General features: G+C 36.3%; 1 protein-coding gene across 1 annotated transcript in view; it reads left to right on the top strand.

Annotated features, from left to right (window-relative positions):
- The window catches only part of LOC104853270 (transmembrane serine protease 11F), a 99,716-nt gene that overhangs the window by 62,798 nt on the left and 15,976 nt on the right, over positions 1-20,942 (top strand). Inside the window, exon 4 of the mRNA XM_010611175.2 lies at positions 1,135-1,253. Coding sequence (XP_010609477.1) covers positions 1,135-1,253 — 119 coding nt within the window. The remainder of the gene's footprint in view (positions 1-1,134; positions 1,254-20,942) is intronic.

Below are 20,942 nucleotides of genomic sequence, written 5' to 3'. Positions count from 1 at the left end.
GATGAAGTGGGTTGCATTATAGGAACTAAGGACTGGGATGATTGGTTGGACCTTGGAAATGAGGACGAAGCTAAGCCTTGGGTGACCATGTGGATAGTGTCCACAGAGACAGAAGCACAGGAAGTACAGCAAAAGAAGAGTAAAGAATTGGAAATAGAAATAGAAATTTGAGTAAAAGAAAAGGCAAAGAATTAGAAATATTATGGCCCCTGGAAGGATAAGAATTTATGCCTTAGGAAGCTAAGATTAAGGATAGAAATATAGCATTTGGGACAGACATTTAGCTCAGTGGCACCACACCTGCCTGATAAGTAGTTTGATCCCCTGTATCAAAAAAGAAGGAAGAGAGAAAGAAAGAAGAGAGAGTGGGGGGAGGGAGAGAGAGAAAGAAAAAGAGAAAAAAAGAAAGAAAAGGAGAAAGAGAGAAAGAGGAGCAAAGAAAGAAAAAGAGAGCTTTTCATTACTAATGCATAATGTCCCAAGAGGAGGGATAAAACTAGAAATCTTCATAAAATTGAAGCTGGGGCTTCTAAGCACATGGTTGAGACTGAAAAAAATTAAGTATTTAACCAAAGAAACAAACCAAAAAAGGTATACACAGTAGGTACTACAACTGTTTTCCTTAACAATGGCTGTTTTAGTGGTAGGTTAAGAGTACATTGCAGAGCACTAAAAGTGAAAAAAAGAAAGCTGAAGCAATACATACAGACATCTATTTAAATAATCTTAGTAGAAGTATAGAAAAAATTTAAAGCTTTTTCAGTATAGCAACATATTACAGTGTGTACTTGCTATACCTAGGTTAGTAATTGCTTTCAGGAAATACATTATGTTTACATAACTTTCAGCAATTGCTTTCAATATTCACTTCCATTGTATATTGGACAGCCAATTCTATAAAGTTTTCATATATCCATAATCATTTTCATTACATATATGTATATAAATATTCTTTTGGAAACTGAATTATTTTGACTGGCTGCAATGATAAAATTACAAAATATTTTAAAAGTGTCTACAGTACTTTTTGTACTAAATGGAAATATATTACATTATAGTAAGTAACCTATCCAGCATGACTGGAGATGAATAATTGATTACATTTAACTGTCTCTCATTTATTCTACCTTTCAGATGATAAATCGTTCTATTACCTTGCCTCCTTTAAAGTCACAAACATCAGATACAAAGAAAATTATGGAATGAAGTCCTCAAGAGAGTTTATAGAAAAAAGTCATCAGATTGAAAGAATGGTAAGCTTAACAGAAAATGCAAATGTTTCTGAGTGCATTTTTCTGCGACTCTTTGAATGTAGGTATTTTAGGCATTATAGTTTCCACTGCTGGGCTCTAGGTCCACTTTACAGAGGTAGAACGAGTGAGGGCAGCTGTGCCCCAGCTGCAGGGCCTACTGCTTTATGAGTTGTATATTTTCCTTCATACATATGGCGCATTGTATCCTCAAGTACCTAACTAAAAGCTTATGGGAGGTAAATTTCTTGAATTATTTCATGTTGGAAAATCCTTTATTCTGTATTTCATTCAACTGGTAGTTTTGATGGGGAAACTTTAAATTGAGAATGATTTTTCTTAAAAAATGTATTCATTTTTGTAGCTTTACTAGATGTGGCTGATGAGAAATTGTTTCTTCTTAGGTGACCAAGTTTATTACCCAAATTTTCAATAGTTTTTTTCAATTTTTTTTTGGGGGGGTACCAGGGATTGAACTGAAGTCCTTGTGCTTGCAAGGCAGGCCACCAAAAGTTTTTTTCAATTTTTGAAATTTCACAATGATGTTACTTGGTATTTAATTTTTCTTTTGTTCATTTATAAGATTAACTATAAAATGAGTACCCAAAAATCTAAGAACTAGTTTAAGGTAGGTTCTTTCACCTTTCTTTTTCAGATATTAAAAACTATTTTGAATTTCATTTAATCATTTATTGTAGTTTTATCTCCTATATATTTCCCTATGTAGTGTACTACCCAATTTTGCTTTTTTTAAGTTTTATGCAAATGAAATCACAGTATATCCTTCTGTGACTTTGTCATAACTGGTGGACACCACACTAAGACATGCCACTGCTGTGCTGGGACACTTAGCTACCAGGATGGTAAACTCTCAAGTCCAGTAATGAATTAAAAAGACAGAGTTTAAAATAAAGGAAGACAGGTTATTTGGGAAAAAGCAAGAGAGAGAGAGAGAGAGAGAGAGAGAGAGAGAGAGAGAGAGGACAGACAGCTACTCTGAAAGAGTAGCAGGCATTGGAAAGGTGAATACCTATAAGCCCTTGTCCAGGGCTGCTTTTATTTAGGTCGAGTGATTTCTCCCATTTTTCAATGGGGACACCTGGAACTGGTTTCCATCTGATTGCTCTCTGGCTCTCTTTGATCCTAACCTAGGCACCTCTGTCTCCATTTTTACTGGCCATTTGATTCCTTTCTGCCTTTTTGTGATGGATAGGTGTGGGAAGAGGGAGCCTCATAGAAGCACAGATTAGAATTATAAATTAAGTAAAGGGGACATGGAGATACCTCAAAGAGCTGGGACTAGAGGTTCCATTTGACCCAGCCATCCCTCTTCTGGGTATCTTTTCAAACGAGTTAAAAAAATCATACCAGAGTGATATATGTACACCCATGGTTATAGCGGCACAGTTTGTCATAGCTAAAACTTGGAAACAGACCATTTGTCCATCAGTTGGAGATTGGATAAAGAAGATGTGGTTTTTCTATAAAATGGAGTAATTACTCAGCCATAAAGAATGAGAAATTAGACTCATTCATACGGAAATGGATACATATTGAAATATACTCCTAAGTGAAATATATAAGTCACATGTGTAAATACCAAATAGTTTCTCTGGTGTGAATAAACTGTAATAGTACATAAGATCCTAATGAGATAACTGACATTGTGAAATGGGAAGAAAAGGGCTAAAGATGTAGCGAAAGTGGGAAGGGTAGGGGAAAGGTAATAAGGGGAAAATATGAAAAAAGGGAAATAAAATGTTTGTAATTGGGGAGGGGAGGAAGGGTGAAGGGGGGGCAGGGACAAGGGGAAAAAATGAGAACCAAGACCTGTCATGTAAAGGTACAAGACCCCAATAATGAATGTAACTGTATTGTATACCTAAAATGTGCCAATAAAATCAATAAAAGAAAAAGAAAAGAAATTAAGTAAAGGGTACATGTATGTATCTGGTGCAATGTATATAGTAATGCTAAAGTGAGAATATACATATAAGGATATATGTAGAGGTATGTGTGTCTTTTATATATTAAATAAGAGTGTTTAGGTAGCTGCTTTGGTCTCCTTTGTATTTTATCCAGTGAGGATGGAGGCTGGTTACCATGGTCTTTCATGTTCCTGGCAACACCCTGTTTTGCCTGACCACTCTTTCTGTTAAATTCTTATGTGAATTATGTTGCCTGGCTCCTTCCCTGGGTCTGGTTTTCTCTTTCTTTACCTTTGCCTTGGTAATTGCTGGAGTCTTAACTGCAGAGGCAAAAAATGCCTTAGTAAGATTTCCTATTGATTTCTTTAATACAGCTTAATGAGGTCGTATTTTATCCTGCCTATAACCTTCCATCCCCACAATTTCACCTTTTCACTCAGCCTTGTGGCTTCAAGATTTTTCCCTTTTATTACATAAAACTAGAGTTCAGTTATTTTTACCTGTGTGTAGACTACTGTAGTAGAGATACACTATTTTCTTAACTCATATCATGGTTCACAAACATCTGTCTGTACTTTTCATAACTCAGGATCATCCTTACCTGTTCTAGCTCATGTGCTAGAACCTCCCCCAGTGATAAAGTTAGTAGAGGTTCACTGAGGCATCAGCCCAGCTCAGACTCAAGCAGATTTTTAACAGCATTTTCAAAAGTGCTTATAAACTTTTGCAACACCACTAGAAGAGCACAAGAGAGCTCATGATCATCTCTGTCCTCCTAAAATGTATCAATTTGACTTTTCTGTGTTGCCATGCCAGGAGTATGCATTACAGCATCTTATGGATTTGATTTTCATTTCACTGATTATTAATGTGCTTATCAATGGATAATCATTTGTATTTCATCTTCTATAAATGCTTACAATTTGGAGCCATTTCTTATTGCATATTTGTTTCTTTTTTTCATTTTATAGAATCACATTTTTCTGGAAATGAGCCCTTTCTACATTTTATGTACTTTATATGTCTATTTTCCATCTATAACTTTCTTATTCCTTGTATAATAAATTTGAGTGAACAGAGGCTCTGAATTTTAAAGTACTTGAAGTATCATTCTTTTCTTATCAGTGTGCTTTATATTTCTCTAATAAATCCTTTCTCATCTTTCAGAAAAAATCCTGATTTTTGTTTTTTGCTTGCAGGATTATTAGATATAAGACTTATCTTATATTGAATTGATATTTGCACGTTTTTTGTTTAAAGATTCAACTTCATTTCCCTCTCTATTTAAGCAGTTTTATCAGCACTGCCACTGAATAGTCAGTACTCCCCAGCTGATCCATCTCTCTCCTTGGGAGATGTTGCTTGACTCTCCTCCTGTTCTCAGCCAGCTTTCACTTTTCCATGTGTCACTTCTGACCACAATACTTTCACCTTTGTAGATGGAGAGTAAATGTTGGTATCTGTTACACTAGTTTATTACAGCTGTCACAGCAGTTTACCGCAAAGTAGGTGATTAAAGACAACAGAAATTTATTCTCTAATAGTTCTAGAGGCCAGAAATATGAAATCAAAGGCTCTAGGAAAGGATCCTTCTTTGTATATTCTAGCTTGTGGCAACTCCAACATTTCTTGACTTAATGTTGGATGAAAACAGAGGCTCTGTCTTATTGGTCTTCATCTTTACATTCTTCTGTCTGTGCTTTTCTACTCTGATGAAGGCCCTATGATCAGGTTCAAAGCCTTCTCTAGTAAACTAGTGGTTTTCTTTAATTTAGCTGTATGTCCAAGTACTTTTTTTGAAAATAAGGTCACATTCGTAGATTTCTGGAGTAGGAGGGAGGCCACCATTCAACAGAGAATACCTAGGATTAACATATCCCTGCCCCCATTAAGTTTATTGGTACATTTCAAGCAAACAATACAGTTACATTTATCACTGGGATCTTGTACCTTTACATGATATATCTTGGTTCTTGTTTTTTCCCCACACCCCTGCCATCCCATCACCCTCTTCACTTTCCCTATTTACATATTCTTTTCACATGTATTTTGGCTATTTTGGTCCATTTTTTAAAATACTAAGGAACATATGAACAAAGATATCTCTTCATATAGGGTTTTGATTTAATGTGCATCAAATTTAGAGGCTGGTGTAGAAATAATTGATATCTTCATTTATTTAGAACTCATTTGATTCATTTTAATAAACCTTTAAATTGCTTTCCTCAAAAGTTATCTTTAGTTAAATTTTTTCACTTATTTGGGGGCCACAATATGTTTTCTAGTCAGTTGTCATTTGATCACCATTTATGATCAGGACAGCTAATATTCTATACCACAAGTCTGAGGAAGTTGCATTCTGAGCCTAACTTTAAGTTTTTACCTAGTTTACTGCTCCTTTTTTTTTTTAGTCCATAATGGGTTGTCTGTGGTACCAGGGATCAAACTCAGGACCTTGTATTTGCCATGCAAGTGTGGCACCACTGAATCACATCCCCAGCCCTGTACATGATGTTTATATTCCTTGCATAGGGTTGGCATATGTGCATAACACATCTGAATTGATTTTTTCATCCCTGCCCTCCCTCCCTCACCTCCATCTCTTGATCCCTTCCCATTTGAGAAAGATCTATCTCCTGGTTTCTTATCTTTTATTTTGTTCTCTATTTATAATTTGAGTTTATCATAAGAGAGAAACCATGCTGTATTCAAGCTTATGTGTCTGACTTAACTCACTTAACATTAGGGTCTTGAAAGATACATCCATTTTCCTGTAAATGACTCAAGTTTACCCCTATGGCAGAGTAGTACTCTATTTTGTGTAAATGGCATATATTCTTCATCTGTTGATCGACATACAGGCCACTAATAAGATATAGCTTTTATGATTATGCCTCTATAAATATGAAGATGCATGTATCCCTGTAATATGATGTCTTTAACTCTTTTGGGAAGATAACTCAAAGAGAAATAGCTGGATCAAATGGAATTTCTGTTTTTAGTTTTCTGAGGAATCTCCATGATGACTTCCATAGTGATTGTTCTAGTTTACATTTCCACTAAAAATGCAAAAAGTTTCCTTTTACCCCACAGCCTCACAAGCATTTGTTATTGATTTCTTAATGATGGCCTTTCTGAGGTAGGACTAAATCTTAGTGTTTAATTTGCATTTTTCGATGGACAGTCATACTGAGCATTTCATCATGTGTTCATTGGTCATTTGTATTTTTTCTTCTTCTGAGAAGTATCTCCTCATTTCACATGCCCATTTTAATTGGGTCTTTTAATTTCTTGAATCTAAGATTTTTTAGTTCTCAGTATATTCTAGAAATTAGTCCATTGCCTGAGGAATAGCTGGAAATTGTTTTTTCATTCTGTTGATTTTCTTTTCACCCTGTTTTATTTTCTATTCATAAGCTTTTTTGTTTTGTTTTGTTTTGTTTATTGGTACTTTTTAAGTATACAGCAGCTACATTTATTATTGGGATCTTGTACCTTTACATGACAGATCTTGGTTCTCATTTTTTCCCCAAACCCCTGCCTTCCTTTCACTTGTGCCAACCCCCCCTATTAACAAAGACTTTATTTCCATTTTTTCAGATTTAATTGAGTTTATTGGTACATTTTAGGGATACAGTACAGTTACATTAATTGTTGAGATCTCATACCTCTACATGACAGGTCTTGGTTCTCATTTTTTCACATTGTCCCTGCCCTCCCTTAACCACCTCCTCCCTTCCCCATTTACAAACACTTTATTTCCATCTTTTCATTATCTCACATTTTTTCTTTTCCCTTATTACCCTTCCCCTACCCATCCCACCTTCCCTACACATTTAGCCCCTTTCTTCCCATTTCACAATGTCAGTAATCTTATTAGGATCTTATGTATTATCACAGTTTGTTCACACTAGAGAAACTATTCAGTATTTACACATGTGTGACTTATTTATTTCACTTAGGATTATATCTTCAATGTGTATCCATTTTTCTATGAATGAATCTATTTTCTCATACTTTATGGCTGAGTAATATTCCATTTTATACAAAAACCACATCTTCTATATCAAGTTTCCAACTGATGGGCAAATGGGCAGTTTCCAAGTTTTAGCTCTTACACACTGTGCCACTATAAACATGGGTGTGCATACATCACTGAGATATGATTCTTTTAGTTCATTTGAAAAGATACCCAGCAAAGGGATGGCTGGGTCAAATGGAACCTCCAGTCCAAGCCCTTTGAGGTATCTCCATATTGATTTCCACAGTGGTTGCACCAGTCTGCACTCCCACCAACAATGGAGGAGGGTTCCTTTCTGCCCACATCCCCACCAACATTTGTTATTGTTTGATTTCTTGATAGCAGCCATTCTTTGAGGGTTAAGGTGAAATCTCAGTGTTGTTTTCATCTGCATCTCTTGAATGACCAGTGATGTGGAGCATTTTTTCATATATTTACTCACTTCTTTTACTTTTTTGTCTGAGAAATATCTGTTCATTTCAGATGCCCACTTTAGAATTGGGTCTTTATATTTGGGGGAGCTGGTTGTTTTGAGTTCTTTATATAATCTAGATAATAGTCCTTTGTCATTTTTTTTTGTAAAAAATTTTTCCCACATTGTAGGGTGCCTCTTAGTTCTGCTGATGGTTTCTTTTGCAGTACAGAAGCTTTTTAATAAGATGAGATCCCACTTGTTGATTCATTCTGCTAGTTCCTGTACTACTGAGGATTTGTTTATAAAGTCTTTTCCTTTGCCACTGTCTTCCAGAGTTCTGCCTAACTTATCTTCCAGCAAGTTTTGTGTTTCTATTTTAATATTTAGATCTTTTATCCACTTGGATTTTAATTTAGTGCATTGTGAAAGATAAGGGTCCAGTTTTAATCTTTGTCAGGTTAAAATCCAGTTTTTCCAACACCATTTATTGAAGAGGTTATCTTTCCTCCACTGAGGGTGGTCAGCTCCTCTGTCAAAGATGACGTAGCTGAGTACATCTGGATTTGCTTTTGTGTCTTCTATTCTGTTCCACTGATTCTCAGATCTGTTTCTTTGCCAATACCATGCTGTTTTTACCACAGTGGCTTTATAGTATAGTTTTAAATTGGGAATTGTTATACCCGCTGCCATGTGTCTGTTGCCTAGGATGGCCTTTGCTATTCTAGGTCTTTAATGGTTCCAAATGAACTTTTGGAGTCTTTTTTCTAGTTCTGTGAAATATAGTGTTGGCATTTCAATTGGCATTGCATGAAATCTGTATAGCAGTTTTGGTATTATAGCCATTTTCACTGTGGATTCTTCCTACCCAGGAGCAGGGGATATCCTTCCATTTTTTTATATCTTCCTCAATCTCTTTTTTTCAGAGTGCTGTAGTTTTCAATGTAGAGATCTTTTGCTTCTTTTGTTAGATTGATTCCTAGATACTTCATTTATTTGGATGCTATTATAAGAGGAATTTTTTCCCTTATTTCTCTCTCAGTGAGTCTGTTACTTGTGTATAAGAAGGCTATTGATTTTTGGGTGTTGACCTTGTATCAAGCTACTCTACTGAACCTGTCAATTAAATCTAGAAGTCTTTGGGTGGAGTTTTTTGTGTCTTCAATGCAGAGTATCATATCATCTGCAAATAATGACAGTTTAAATTCTTCCTTTCCTATCTTTATTGCTTTAATTTCTTTCTTAGTCTAATTGCTGTGGCTAATGTTTGCAGAACTCTATCAAAGAGGAGTGGTGATAGTGGGCATCTTGTCTTGCTCCTGATTTTAACATAAAGGTTTTCAGTTTTTGGCCATTTAATATGATGTTGGTTGTTCGTTTTTCATAGATAGCCTTTAGTAAGTTGAGATATAGACCATCTATTCCAATGTTTTGCAGGGTTTTTATCATGAATGGGTGTTGAATTTTGTCAAATGCTTCTTCTGCATCTATTGAGAGGATTGTATGGTTTTTGTCCATGACTTCGTTAAGATACTGTATTACATTTATTGACTTATGTATGGTGAACCATCCTTGCATCCCTGGAACAAATCCGACATGGTCAGGATGTATGATCTTCTTGATGATCCTCTGTATTCTGTTTGCTAGTATCTTATTAAGGCATTTTGCATCTATATTCTTTAAGGAGATTGGCCTGTAGTTCTCTTTTTTAGTTGCATCTTTAACTGGCTAGATAATCAAAGTGATGCTTGCTTCCAAGAATGAATTTGGAAGTATAGCTTCCCTTTCAATTTCATTGAAAAGTTTGAAGAGTAAATGCAGTAGTTCTCTAAATGTCTTGTAAAATTGAGCAGTGAATCTATCAGGACCCAGGCTTTTCTTTGTTGGTAAGTTTTTAATTACATTTTCAATTTCACTGATTATAATTCAGGTGTTTAAAATGTTTTTTATCTTCTTTGTTCAACTTTGGTAATTCATAAGTATCTAGAAATTTGTCCATTTCTTCTGTGTTTTCCATTTTATTGGAGTACAGGTTCTCAAAGTAGGCATTAATGATCCTCTGGATTTCTGCTGGATCTCTTGTGACTTCACCTTTTTCATTCTTGATTGCATGGATCTGAGCCTTTTCTTTTCTTTCTTGGATAAGATTAGCTAAGGGATTTTCAAATTTATTCTTTTAAAAAAACAACTCTGTTTTATTAATTTTTTGTATCATTTTCTTAGCATTGCATTGATTTCTGCTCAAATCTTTATAATTTTCTTTCTTGTTCGAGCTTTGTGTTTTTCTTGCTCTTGTTTTTCTAGGAGTCTAACATTCATCATTAGGTTGTTTATTTGAGCTCACTCTGTTTTCCTAGTATGGGCATTCAGTGCTATGAATTTTCCACATAGAACTGCTTTCTTTGTGTCCCATAAATTCCTGTATGTTGTCTTGGCATTTTCATTTATTTGTAAAAACTGTCTCATTTCTTCTTTAATTTCCTCTGTAATCCATTGATTGTCCAGGAGAGTGTTGTTCAGTTTCCATGTGCTTGTGAAGTTCCTACAGTTTCTTGTGCTATTGATCATCAGCTTGATTGCATTATGATCTGATAATATACAGGGGATAACTTCAATTCTTTTGCATTTATTCAGACCTGTTTTGTGGGCCAATATGTGGTCTAACTTGGAGAATGATCCATGTGCATCCAAAGAGAATGTATATTCTGATTTTGTGGGGTGGAACACTCTATAGACATCTATTAAATCCATGTGTTCCAAAGCTTGGTTCAGTTCTAGATTTTCATTGTTGATTTTCTGCCTAGATGATCTGTCTATTTGTGTTAATGGGGTATTTAAATCCTCCACTACAATTGTATTAGGGCTTATTTGATTTTTCATGTTACTTAATATTTGTTTTATATAGTTGGGGGCATTTACATTTGGTTCATATATGTTTATGATTGTCATCTCTTCCTCTTGGATTGTTCCCTTTACAAGGATGTAGTGGCCTTCTTTGTCTCTCTTAATGAGTTTTGGTTTGAAATGTACTTTGTCTGTGAATAAGATTGCTACCCCTATTTTTTTCTGGGCTCTTGATGCATGGCGAATTGTTCTCCATCCTTTCACTTTCAATCTATGGGCTTTTTTTTTTTTTACACTAGTTGTGTTTCTTGTATACAACATATTGTTGGATTCTGCAGTCTATTTCTCTTGATTGGTGAATTGAGGCCATTAACACTGATGGTTATAACTGATATGTTCTGACTAATTATTGTCATGTTGCTGTCCTTTTGTTTACTCTTTTTACTTTTTCTCCCCTCTCCTTTTAGTTTCTTGTCTTGCCTGTTTGATTTGGTCTGTTGGGCCTCATGTTGTTGTGACCTTCATCATCCTTTTCTAGGATATTGTTTAGAATTCCTTGTAGTGCTGGTTTGGTGTTCATGAAGTTTCTCAGGTGTTCTTTGTCATGGAAGTATCTTATTTCCACATTAATTTTGAAAGAGAGTTTTTTAGGATACATCAGTCTAGGTTGGAGGTTGTTTTCTTTTAGGACTTGAAATACCTCACCCAGGCTCTCCTTGATTCGAGGGTTTAGGTTGAAAAATCTGCTGCAATTCTGATGGCTTTTCTGTGCATGTGATTTGTTTCTTTTCTCTTACTGCTTGTAATATTTTGTTCTTCTGTTGGGTTTCTGGGATCTTGATTATTATATGTCTAGGTGTAGATTTTTTTTGGTCATGGATAGTTGGGTCCTATATGCCTCACTTATCTGATTGTCATATTCTTCCCCTCTGGAAAATTTTGAGTTATTAATTCTGTGAAGAGCTTTTTTAAGTCATTTGTGTTTTCTCCTGCTATTTCACGAATTCCTATCAGTCTTGTGTTATTTTTCTTTGCATCATCTAGCAGTTGATTTCTCATGATCCCCTACTGTTTTTAAGAGACCTCTCTTTTCTCATGATATCTTACTGTTTTTAAGAGACCTCTCTTTTCAAGGTCACTGACTGCAACTCTGTCTTCTATATCTGAAATTCTATCTTCACAATCTTTTATTCTGTTGTGTACACTTTCAATAGAGTTTTTATTCTCCTGCATATCATTTTGAATCTGTTTTATGGATTCCACTTCTTTCCTATGTTGGGCACTCATTGTTTCCATTTCTTTCTTATGCTGAGTCTTCATAGCTTCTATCATGGTCTTGAGCTCATCTATTTTTTTGTCAGTTTTTGTTCTAGAGTCTCGAATCGTGACTTCCAATTTTGCTTACCATCTCTGTGGTTATCTGGGAAATTATTTCTATTTTGAATTTTTCTAGTGCCTGATTGATCTGTTTTGTTACCTCCTGTGGTTTGGGTCCAGGGTGTCCTGCTGGTTCACTGTCAGACTTTTCATCCTCATTTGCTCTCCTGTTTGCCATTGGTGAACGGTAGGTCTGTCTTTGTGTCTTGCTTAAGTGTTTTGTCATTTTTATTTTTGTTTTGGGGTTGTCCTTGGTTTAATTTCTGGGTCATTACTTAAATCTTCCTGATATAGTTGCGTTTTAGCTTTTGAATCTCATAAACATCCTTATTTTCATAATATCAGAGAAAACAAATCATTAAATCAATCACAGTCCTTTATCCCAATTGATACATTCAGTAGCCCAATAGGATCAAGCACAGCTTGCAAATTGACCACTTGTGGTAGTTATTAATCTATCACCTTTGAACCATGTGAATTAAATTAGTATCAAGAAGCAGCCCAAAACATGTTTGCAGTGAATACACTTTTCAACATAGCATCTTTAACATTTGGGGTGGGAGCTTAGACTGAGTTAGGATGAGAGGAGTAGATAAATGAAAGAATTGGAGAAGGTTTCAAGTGAAGTCAGCAGACATAGAATGACCATACAACCTTTACAAAACTATTAACTTCAAAGGGGATAGATGGAGTGCAGGAATAAGGAAAAGAATATATCCCCTTAACAGTAACAGGGGCTCACCTTCCCTTGAAGCTATGGATCCATGAGTGAGGTAAAATCACAAGAGAAAAGAACATAAAGAAAAAATGATTAAAGAAGAAGTCTGAATTAGGGCAGGAGCATGAATAGAAAGGGAGATGAGGGAAATATAGTAGAACAAGAGACTGAGTTGGAGAAAGAGGACAGAACAAAGAAAGAAATTGCAGGGTGGAATGTGGAAAAGAAGAAAACAAAATAATTTGAAGGGCCTCTTTCAGGCTGTGTCTCTGTTGTCATATTATACCACATGTACAAACATGTGCAGAGCCAAGTCCCCTGATCTCAGCTAGCCAATGGTAGGTCCCTGTGACTCAGACTGACCTCAGGCCACAAGGCCTAAATTGAGTTTCCCAATATCCAGGGTTGAATTCCACTCAGTTCTATTACAGGTTTCCCCTGCCCTTTAAAGATGTTTAAAGTTGGGAGCTCATAAAAATACCCTTTATGACCACCTATGCTTCTGCAGAGTGGGTCCAAGGACTGGCTCAATCAGGAGGTTTGAGAGCAGGGGTGGGTGTCAGGTTGTGGGGCTGTTTCAAGGGCGTGCTACCTCCCTTGCTGGATCTGGTGGTGCACTGTCAGGGAGTTCACAGACCCACCGGGTGGGTCCGAGCAGGTGGCAGGAGAGATCTCCAGGGGTCTTCCTTGCTGGATCTGGTGGTGCACAGTTGGGAAGGTCACAGACCAGCTGGGTGGGCCAAAGCAGTTTTATTTCCATTTTTTCATTTTCTCGTATTTTTTCTTTTCCAATATTTCCTTTCCCCTAGCCTTCCCACTTCCCCTACTCCTTTAATCCCTTTCTTCCTTTTTCACATTGTCAGTTATACAATTTGGATTTTATTTACACTTTTAGTTTTTCACACAAGAGAAACTATTCAGTATTTACATGTGTGTCTTATTTATTTTACTTAAGAGTATAACCTCAATATGCATCCATTTTCCTATGAATGACCCTAATTTCTCATTCTTTATGCCTGAATAGTATTGCATTTTATAGAAAACCCACATCTTCTTTATCCAGTCTCCAACTGATGGGCAATTGGGCTGTTTCCAAGTTTTAGCTATTACAAACTGTGCCACTATAAACATGGATGTACATATATCACTGTGGTATGATTCTTTTAATTCTTTTGGCAAGATAACCAGCAGAGAGTTAGCTGGGTCAAAGTGTTTGTTTTTGGACATTTTGTGATAGGTCCAATAGTTTTGGTAGATCAAATGCGCCTGGGATTGTTTCTGCATCCTCTCTTCTGTTCTATTGAACCACATATCTGTTTTTGTTCTGGTAAAATGCTATTTTTTATCATTATAGCTTTTTAAAATAACTTCAAGTCCAGGATTTTGATGACTCCAGCTTTGATCTTATTATTCACAGTGGGTTTTGCTATTCTGGTTCTCTTTGTTCCGTATGAGTTTTAGGTCTGTTTTATCCAGTTCTTTGAAGAATGTTGGTATTTTGATCGGGATTCCATTAAATCTGTAAATCAGTTTTGGAAGTATGACTGTTTTCACTATACTGTTTTTTTCCTTTCCAGGAATAGGGGATATCTTTCCATTTTGAGATGTCTTTTTCAATTGCCTTCTTCAGATTAATGTAGTTTTCATTGTAGAAGGTGTTTTACTTCTTTATTTAGATTAATCCCAAGTATTTAATTTTTCTTGGTGCTGTTTTTAATGATATTTTTTGCTAATTTTTTCTCAGTAGTTAATTATTTGTGTACAAGAATGCTCTTGAGTTTTGTGAGTTAATATTTATCTTGCTACACTTCTGAATTTGGTTATTAATTCTAAGTGCTTTTGGTGAATTTTGGGGTCTCCTATGTAGAGGAGCTTGTCATCTGTAAATAATGATAATATGACTTCTACAGTTCCTTTGAACTTCACCTGTAGTGCAACGCTTGCTGCTTAGCAAGGGTATTTTCTTACTTAAGAAGATAATGAGGTAACTGGCTGAAAATGCCAGCTGACACTATTCCACTATTTGAATCAGCAAAGGTGTGTGAAGAACCACAATAAATAACCACGGGAATCCTTTAGCATAGTTCCAACACATTGAAATGTTTCATCACCAAATGTGTGAATGAAAGCAATCTTTTATAGGCACATAGTTAGATATATTTTTAGAATAAAGGGAGATAACTGTTTAAGAAAATCTATGAGAATTACAGGGTTGTACAAAAGAACCCTCTGTATATAATATCTTTTCTGGCATAAGGAGTAGAAAAATCACCATCAGTAAACTAGGGTTCAACCGTACATATCCATGTGCAAACAATGACTGTAGCACCTTTAGATCTCATTTTCTAGATAGAGAGATAGGTAGGCGAGTGGATACATTGGCAGATGGATAGACAGACATAGAAATAAATACCGGGATGATGACCTCAGGGCTTAGACTAAGACCAGAGTCTACTGAAATGTTTCAGTTTCATTTACTGAAATTAAAAATTAAAATATATGCATATATATTAGTGTGGGGCATATTTTTCTAAGAAAACATATAGGTATAATATATATAATATATGTGTAATAAATAAAATATATATATATATATATGTATGCTTATATGTATATTTGTACATTTTTCTAAGAAAGGTTTTAATTTTCATTCTCCCTAGATATTAAATCTTCCTGGATTTTATGACATAAAATTCATTAGGAACTTTTCAAAGACATCCTTTTCATTGATTATATATTTTCTTACTGAATTTTAATGGTGTATATAAAAGAGACTGACCTTTGTAATCTCTTTTCTTAGCTCTTCTTCTTTTTGTACTTGATGTTTTTAAGTGCTGAGCCTTTTCCATTTTGTTTGTTTTAGTTTGTTTTTTTTTTTTTGTTTTTAGACTAGACAGTTTTTTTCCTTTGGCTGATTCCTGTCCACCCTTAGTGTTGTCTATTGGTTCTCAATCAGAGCAATTCTATCCTTCAGGAGACATTAAGCAAGGAAGAACACATTTTTGTTGTCATACTGTGAGGAAGGTTGTTGATGGATCTGGTATCCAAAGACCAGTGATCTTACAATTCATCAAGACAAATTTTCCATCTGGCCCAAAATGTCGATAATGCTGAGGGTAAGAAATTCCGGTCTGATGTATGGCTTCATCCACCTTACTTTGCCAGTTATTTTTCTTTAATTGGCTGAATTCAAGACATGAGCTCAACCTCATTTACTAAGGAAATCTTAGTTTTGTCAGAGTTATGGGTTTATCTCTATCTTTGTGTTCAACTAATTTTAATGTGATCTTCAACAAAGAGAGGCATATAATCAAGTCTGACATCTTGACCCAAAAATCCCATCATCTACCTGTAGTTAAATTTACTCTTTCAAAATTTCTTAGTTTTTAAAATTAGTTTTTTATACCAGTACCTCCATATTCTTGAATACTTGTGTTTCCCCTTCTCTTTAGAATTTAGAAGTTTTGAATTTAGAATTTAGAATCAGAATTAGAATTAGAATTTAGAATTTAGAATTAGAAGTTTTGATGTTTTTCATACCCTCTGTGATACATTGACTTTACTATAGAAATAAATGTTCAGACTAATACAAAAAGTTAATACTATGAATGATACAGCAGTTATAGTTGAGTAGGCAGATGATTTTCAAGTCAAACACTGGGAAATTCCCATAACTCCCACCCACCATGGAGCATACTTAGGGTCAAATAATTACAAAAGTTGGCTCTCTACTTTTCTAACCTCGTGTTTCAATATAGTGTTATGTCCAGTGGTGGACAATTTGCCACACTATGTCACTCCATGCCATGCCACTGTTCTGCTGAAAATGAATGTCCCAGTGATCCTATACCCAGCTCCAGTAAAGAACTGAAAAAAGTTTAGTATAACAAAGGATGGTTGTTTGGGGAGAAAAGATGGAAAAGAGAGATAGCTACCAAAAGTTGGTAGCGGGCTTCAGAACTGAAAGCACTGAAGGAGGTTTTATCCCTGGCTCTTTCTATTAGGGATGAGTGTCTTCCCATCCCCCAAGTGGGCACTTGTCTATATCCCATGTGTTGCCTTGACTCTCTTTGATCCTCGCCTAGGCCTTCTGGCCATTTGGTTTGTTCCTGTCTCTTTGTAAAGAATAAGTGAAGGAGATAGGCTGCTTAAAAAGGTGGCTTACTTAATGACTGAGTAAAGGAGACATGTACTCATGTGTGTATCTGATGTGGTATTATCCTAATGTTAAAGTAAGAACATAATATATGTGTATATTCATTCATAGGTGTGTGCATGCCTTACCTATTAAATAAGAGTCCTTAAGTGGCTGTCTCTTATCAGCCTTGTATTTTGTGGGTGGCTGATGGTAATTGTGGTGGTACCACTCCCAAGTCTAGCTATCTTTTTCCCTCCTAACTGCAGAGTCTACCTGTCAGGGCAGAAACTGCTTTTGCTCATAAAGAAAGAAACTGCTTTCAGTAAGTTTTCCTATTGATTTTAATAAAGCTCAATGTGGCCTTTATCCTGTCTTCTCTCTACCTGTCTTTTCTCATCTGTCTCTACAACAGCTTCCACCAAAACCCTTTCTGTGGGGTTCTTTGTGTTCTAAAACTACAAAATAGTTTGAAGGATCATCCTTAAATAATTTTTTCTTTCTTCCTTTTTTTATTTCAAGGAAACAACACTTGTAATACAAAAACTCCCTTAGAGACACAAATGTTACTTTTATTTTTTCTTTTTGTCTTTCCTAATTTTTTCTAGTTTTACTTTTTATTAGTATAGCTGAACCTCACCTGAAAATGAGGCATGTGTGATACCAGAGTGTCCAGAACAATGGAAACACTGAAATAGATGTATCGCACAGCCCACTGTGGCCCCAACTAATTTATACCTGTATTTTTTGGATCCCAAAAATATGAATCTATGATTGAAGGTTCTTGGTCCAGTGATTTATTAACCAAGAACTTTCAGGCAAAAAAAAAAAAAATGTAAGGAAGCAGAAACCGTGGAAAAGAGCAAAGAAAGAAACTAAAAAATGATATGGTTTCAAAAGTACAGCCTCAGCCTGGTGTGTGCAGAGGACCCCAGAGCCTGAGTTCATTACAGAGGTGGCTCTGTGTAGAAGGCAGAGGGTGGGGCTGTTTATCTTATCATAAACAGAGCTCCCTGTATGTCCCAGGGCACTGAGGTACTCAGGTCAGACCAGGGCAAGCCTTGGAGTAGTGCAGGTGTGAACTGTTACCAGTCGATTTAGAGGAGGTAGGGGATAGGTACGCCCCTCCACTAAGTGCAGCATGGGTAGAGAATAAACGTGTGCTGCGGTTCTTCTTTCATCACAGTTCATAATCACACAAGTGAATTGAGCTTCTTAGGACATTTATAAAGAAGGAAATGCACATTTGCTCCACATGCAGCAAGATAAACACTACATCCCATTGTCTTGGGCCTCTGGGTGGTGAGGGCATGATCTTTATTCTGCTTCTCTTTCTTTGGGTGCTCATTACATGATACAGTATCCTGTATTCCCACAATAGTGCACTTGGGCAGCAAATAACAGAAACCCAGTTAACAAGCAAATTGGAGATACACCATTAAAAACATAATGAGAAGATTGGGGAAAACTAGGGAATCATTGGATCTAAAATATGGCTACATTTAGGGGATTAAACAATGTCCTCAGGCTGTTTTCTTCCATTTTTAAATTCTTCACATGGCAAATATGAGAGCTGATAGTCTATATTTACATTTTCCTAGGTCAGTGACTAAACCAGAAAAAGAAGTTTCCATAACTGTTCCTTAAGGACATGTCTAAAGAATTAAACAGGTTGTGGTTGGACAAAGTTGGAACATATGTCCATCTCTGAGCATTATCACAGTGGCCTGGAGAATGAAACTCTGCTTCCCGTATGTGAGTGGGGAAGAGGTGTGTGCAGCTCCCTGGGAACCATCTGTAAAATACTGAACCACCCCTTCCATTCAGCAGTGCGTCTGATGTTTGCATGTGACGTTCTTAATGCTCTCAAAGCTATCACATCTACATCCCAGTCTTGGAAGTCACTTCCTTTCCCATTCTCTCATCCCTGCTTGTTCGTACTCAGCAAATGATATCACTGTCCACCTACTATGTGCCTTTCCTTTATCCTCATGTCTGATCCATCCACACGTCATGTTTCTGCCTAGCATTCATCGTTTTCATTCGGGACCTGGTTGCATCGTTCCTCATGTAGGCTGTTGTAGCTACCACTGCTCGCATTTCAGAAGCCCTCTAACATCCTAGCTACAGAGCAATCAGAATGTTCCTTTGAGCTGGGAGCACTGCTGCACCTATAATACCAGCAAGCTGATGCAAGAGGACCACAGTAAATTTCAGGCCTGCCTGAGCCACATAGTGAGTTCCAGGTCAACCTTAACTAATAATTAGATCTGTGTCTCAAAAAAATAAAATAAAAAAGATCTTTTGAAAATAGATTTTTATTCCTTTGCTTTAAATTGCATATCTCACTACCAAATATATTTAGAATAAAACCCGATCTCCTCACCGAGTCTCCAAGCACCAGTGTGCCGTTTAGTAACACTTCTCTGCTTTAGTCGCTGTCTTTGCTCACTGTGTTGACCCTTGCTGTCCTTCTTTCAGAGTCTTGGGACAGTTTATTTCTTCCACCTGGAAGATTCCCCTGCGACCCTGTTTTCTTATGCTGTTTCCTACAAATTTCATTTAAACATCATCTGCTGAGGGAGCCCTTCTCCAGCCTGGTCTCCAGCTGCTCTCCTGCATTGTTTTACTCTGCTGACAGCCTCTGGTAATTAATATCTTTTTGTTTGTTTTTCTGTATGTCTTTATTACACGAGATAAGGGCTTACAACTTTCTGTTCCATACTTTTTATCCAGTGCCTGTCACAGTGGATCAAACTTAGGAGACTCCTAACCAACTGTGTTGCATAAATAAATGGCAAAAGGGGAAGAGGACGTGCAAAAGGAAAGGGTCACAAAGGGAATCAAGAAGCAGAATTTTTCAAACAATGTTGTTTTGGACAAACTACTACTAGAGAACCGATCTTTAATGAAAATATTATTGTGTGCTTACTAAGTACAAGGCTATCCATCCAGAGGCCAAGGTCAACACAGCACTGCCTCAGCCTCACAGGATTTTATAGTATTGTTTAGGTATGGAAATGAAATCTTCGCTAGCAGCATGATATGACAATATGTGAGCTGTCAAAGTACAGTATATAATTATCAAAGTGCATGGTTTGAATGGTGAATATTTGTAGAAATCACAGGAATAAAATCCCTCTGAGTTAACAGCAGGCTTGGCTTGCTTGGGAGGAAAGGGACAAGGAATATGTTTTCTTAGTATATTTGCCCTCTTCTGTTCCACATTCCCCGGACAGTAGCAGATCTGCAAAACTTACCTTTCTTAGTTTTTGCAGTGGACCCTAAAAAGCATTTTCTCTCGTGCATTCAGCAACTGCTGACCTTTATAAAGGACTTAACCTAAACACAGTTCTGAGCCAGAGGAAAGGTACACAGTGGAGCTCAAAACCAGTAAGTGGGTGGGCCACAGGCTGCATGGTCAGAGCTGGGGCACATATATTGCTTTAGACATTTTGTTCTTTAATGTTGGAATATGAACCAAGACTAATTTTAAAGTGAATGAATATTTTTATCATCTGATTTGATACTATATTTCTTAAAAAGGAATAAACTATTGGTAAAAATCTTAGGTTTGAGCCATCAAGAGAGACTGGACTACCATAGTATATATTAAGTTCCTGCTAGAAAAAATTCAACATAAATTAAGCTTCCAGAAAATGATTACAGGCACAGTTAGATGTCTAAGGAGGGAAAGTTCTCATAGCCCTTGTAAAACTTGAAGCAGACTCTCTATTAACTCTCTCACGGATTCTTTTTAAAAATTTTATTTGCTTTTCTCAGTGCACATTTGCAGTACATAATGATTACACTTGCTTAGGGGACTGGTACATGTAAACAATACATTTCATTTCCTCCTTTGCCCCTCTCCCTTCACCAACCATTTATTTTTTCAGCATCAGATTCATTTATTTATCTTATAGGACCCTATAAAATTAATTGATTGAAAACCAGACTAATAGACCAATGAACATCTAAAACATGTACTAAGGTATACTTTGGTGTTTTATTTTTGTATTTGTTTTTGTTTTTTTTGAGAAAGGGTCTTACTGTGTGGTTCAAGCTGACCTTAAACTCACTATGAAGCCCAGGTTGGCCTCAAACTTGCAGCAAACCTCTTGCCTCAGCTTCCTAAATGCTGGGATTACTGAAGTGTGCCACCTTGCTTGGCTCAAGGTATTCTTTTAACTACATTGTCCACACTGGATTACAATACCTTTTTTCTGTTTTTTCCTATTATCGTTTTTTTTTTGTTTT

This window comes from Fukomys damarensis, unplaced genomic scaffold (genome assembly GCF_012274545.1).
Source record: "Fukomys damarensis isolate Sample0158 unplaced genomic scaffold, DMR_v1.0_HiC HiC_scaffold_35, whole genome shotgun sequence".
NCBI lineage: Eukaryota > Metazoa > Chordata > Mammalia > Rodentia > Bathyergidae > Fukomys > Fukomys damarensis.
Note: the sequence above shows the minus strand (reverse complement) of the source record. Positions and strands in the feature narration are given on the sequence as shown.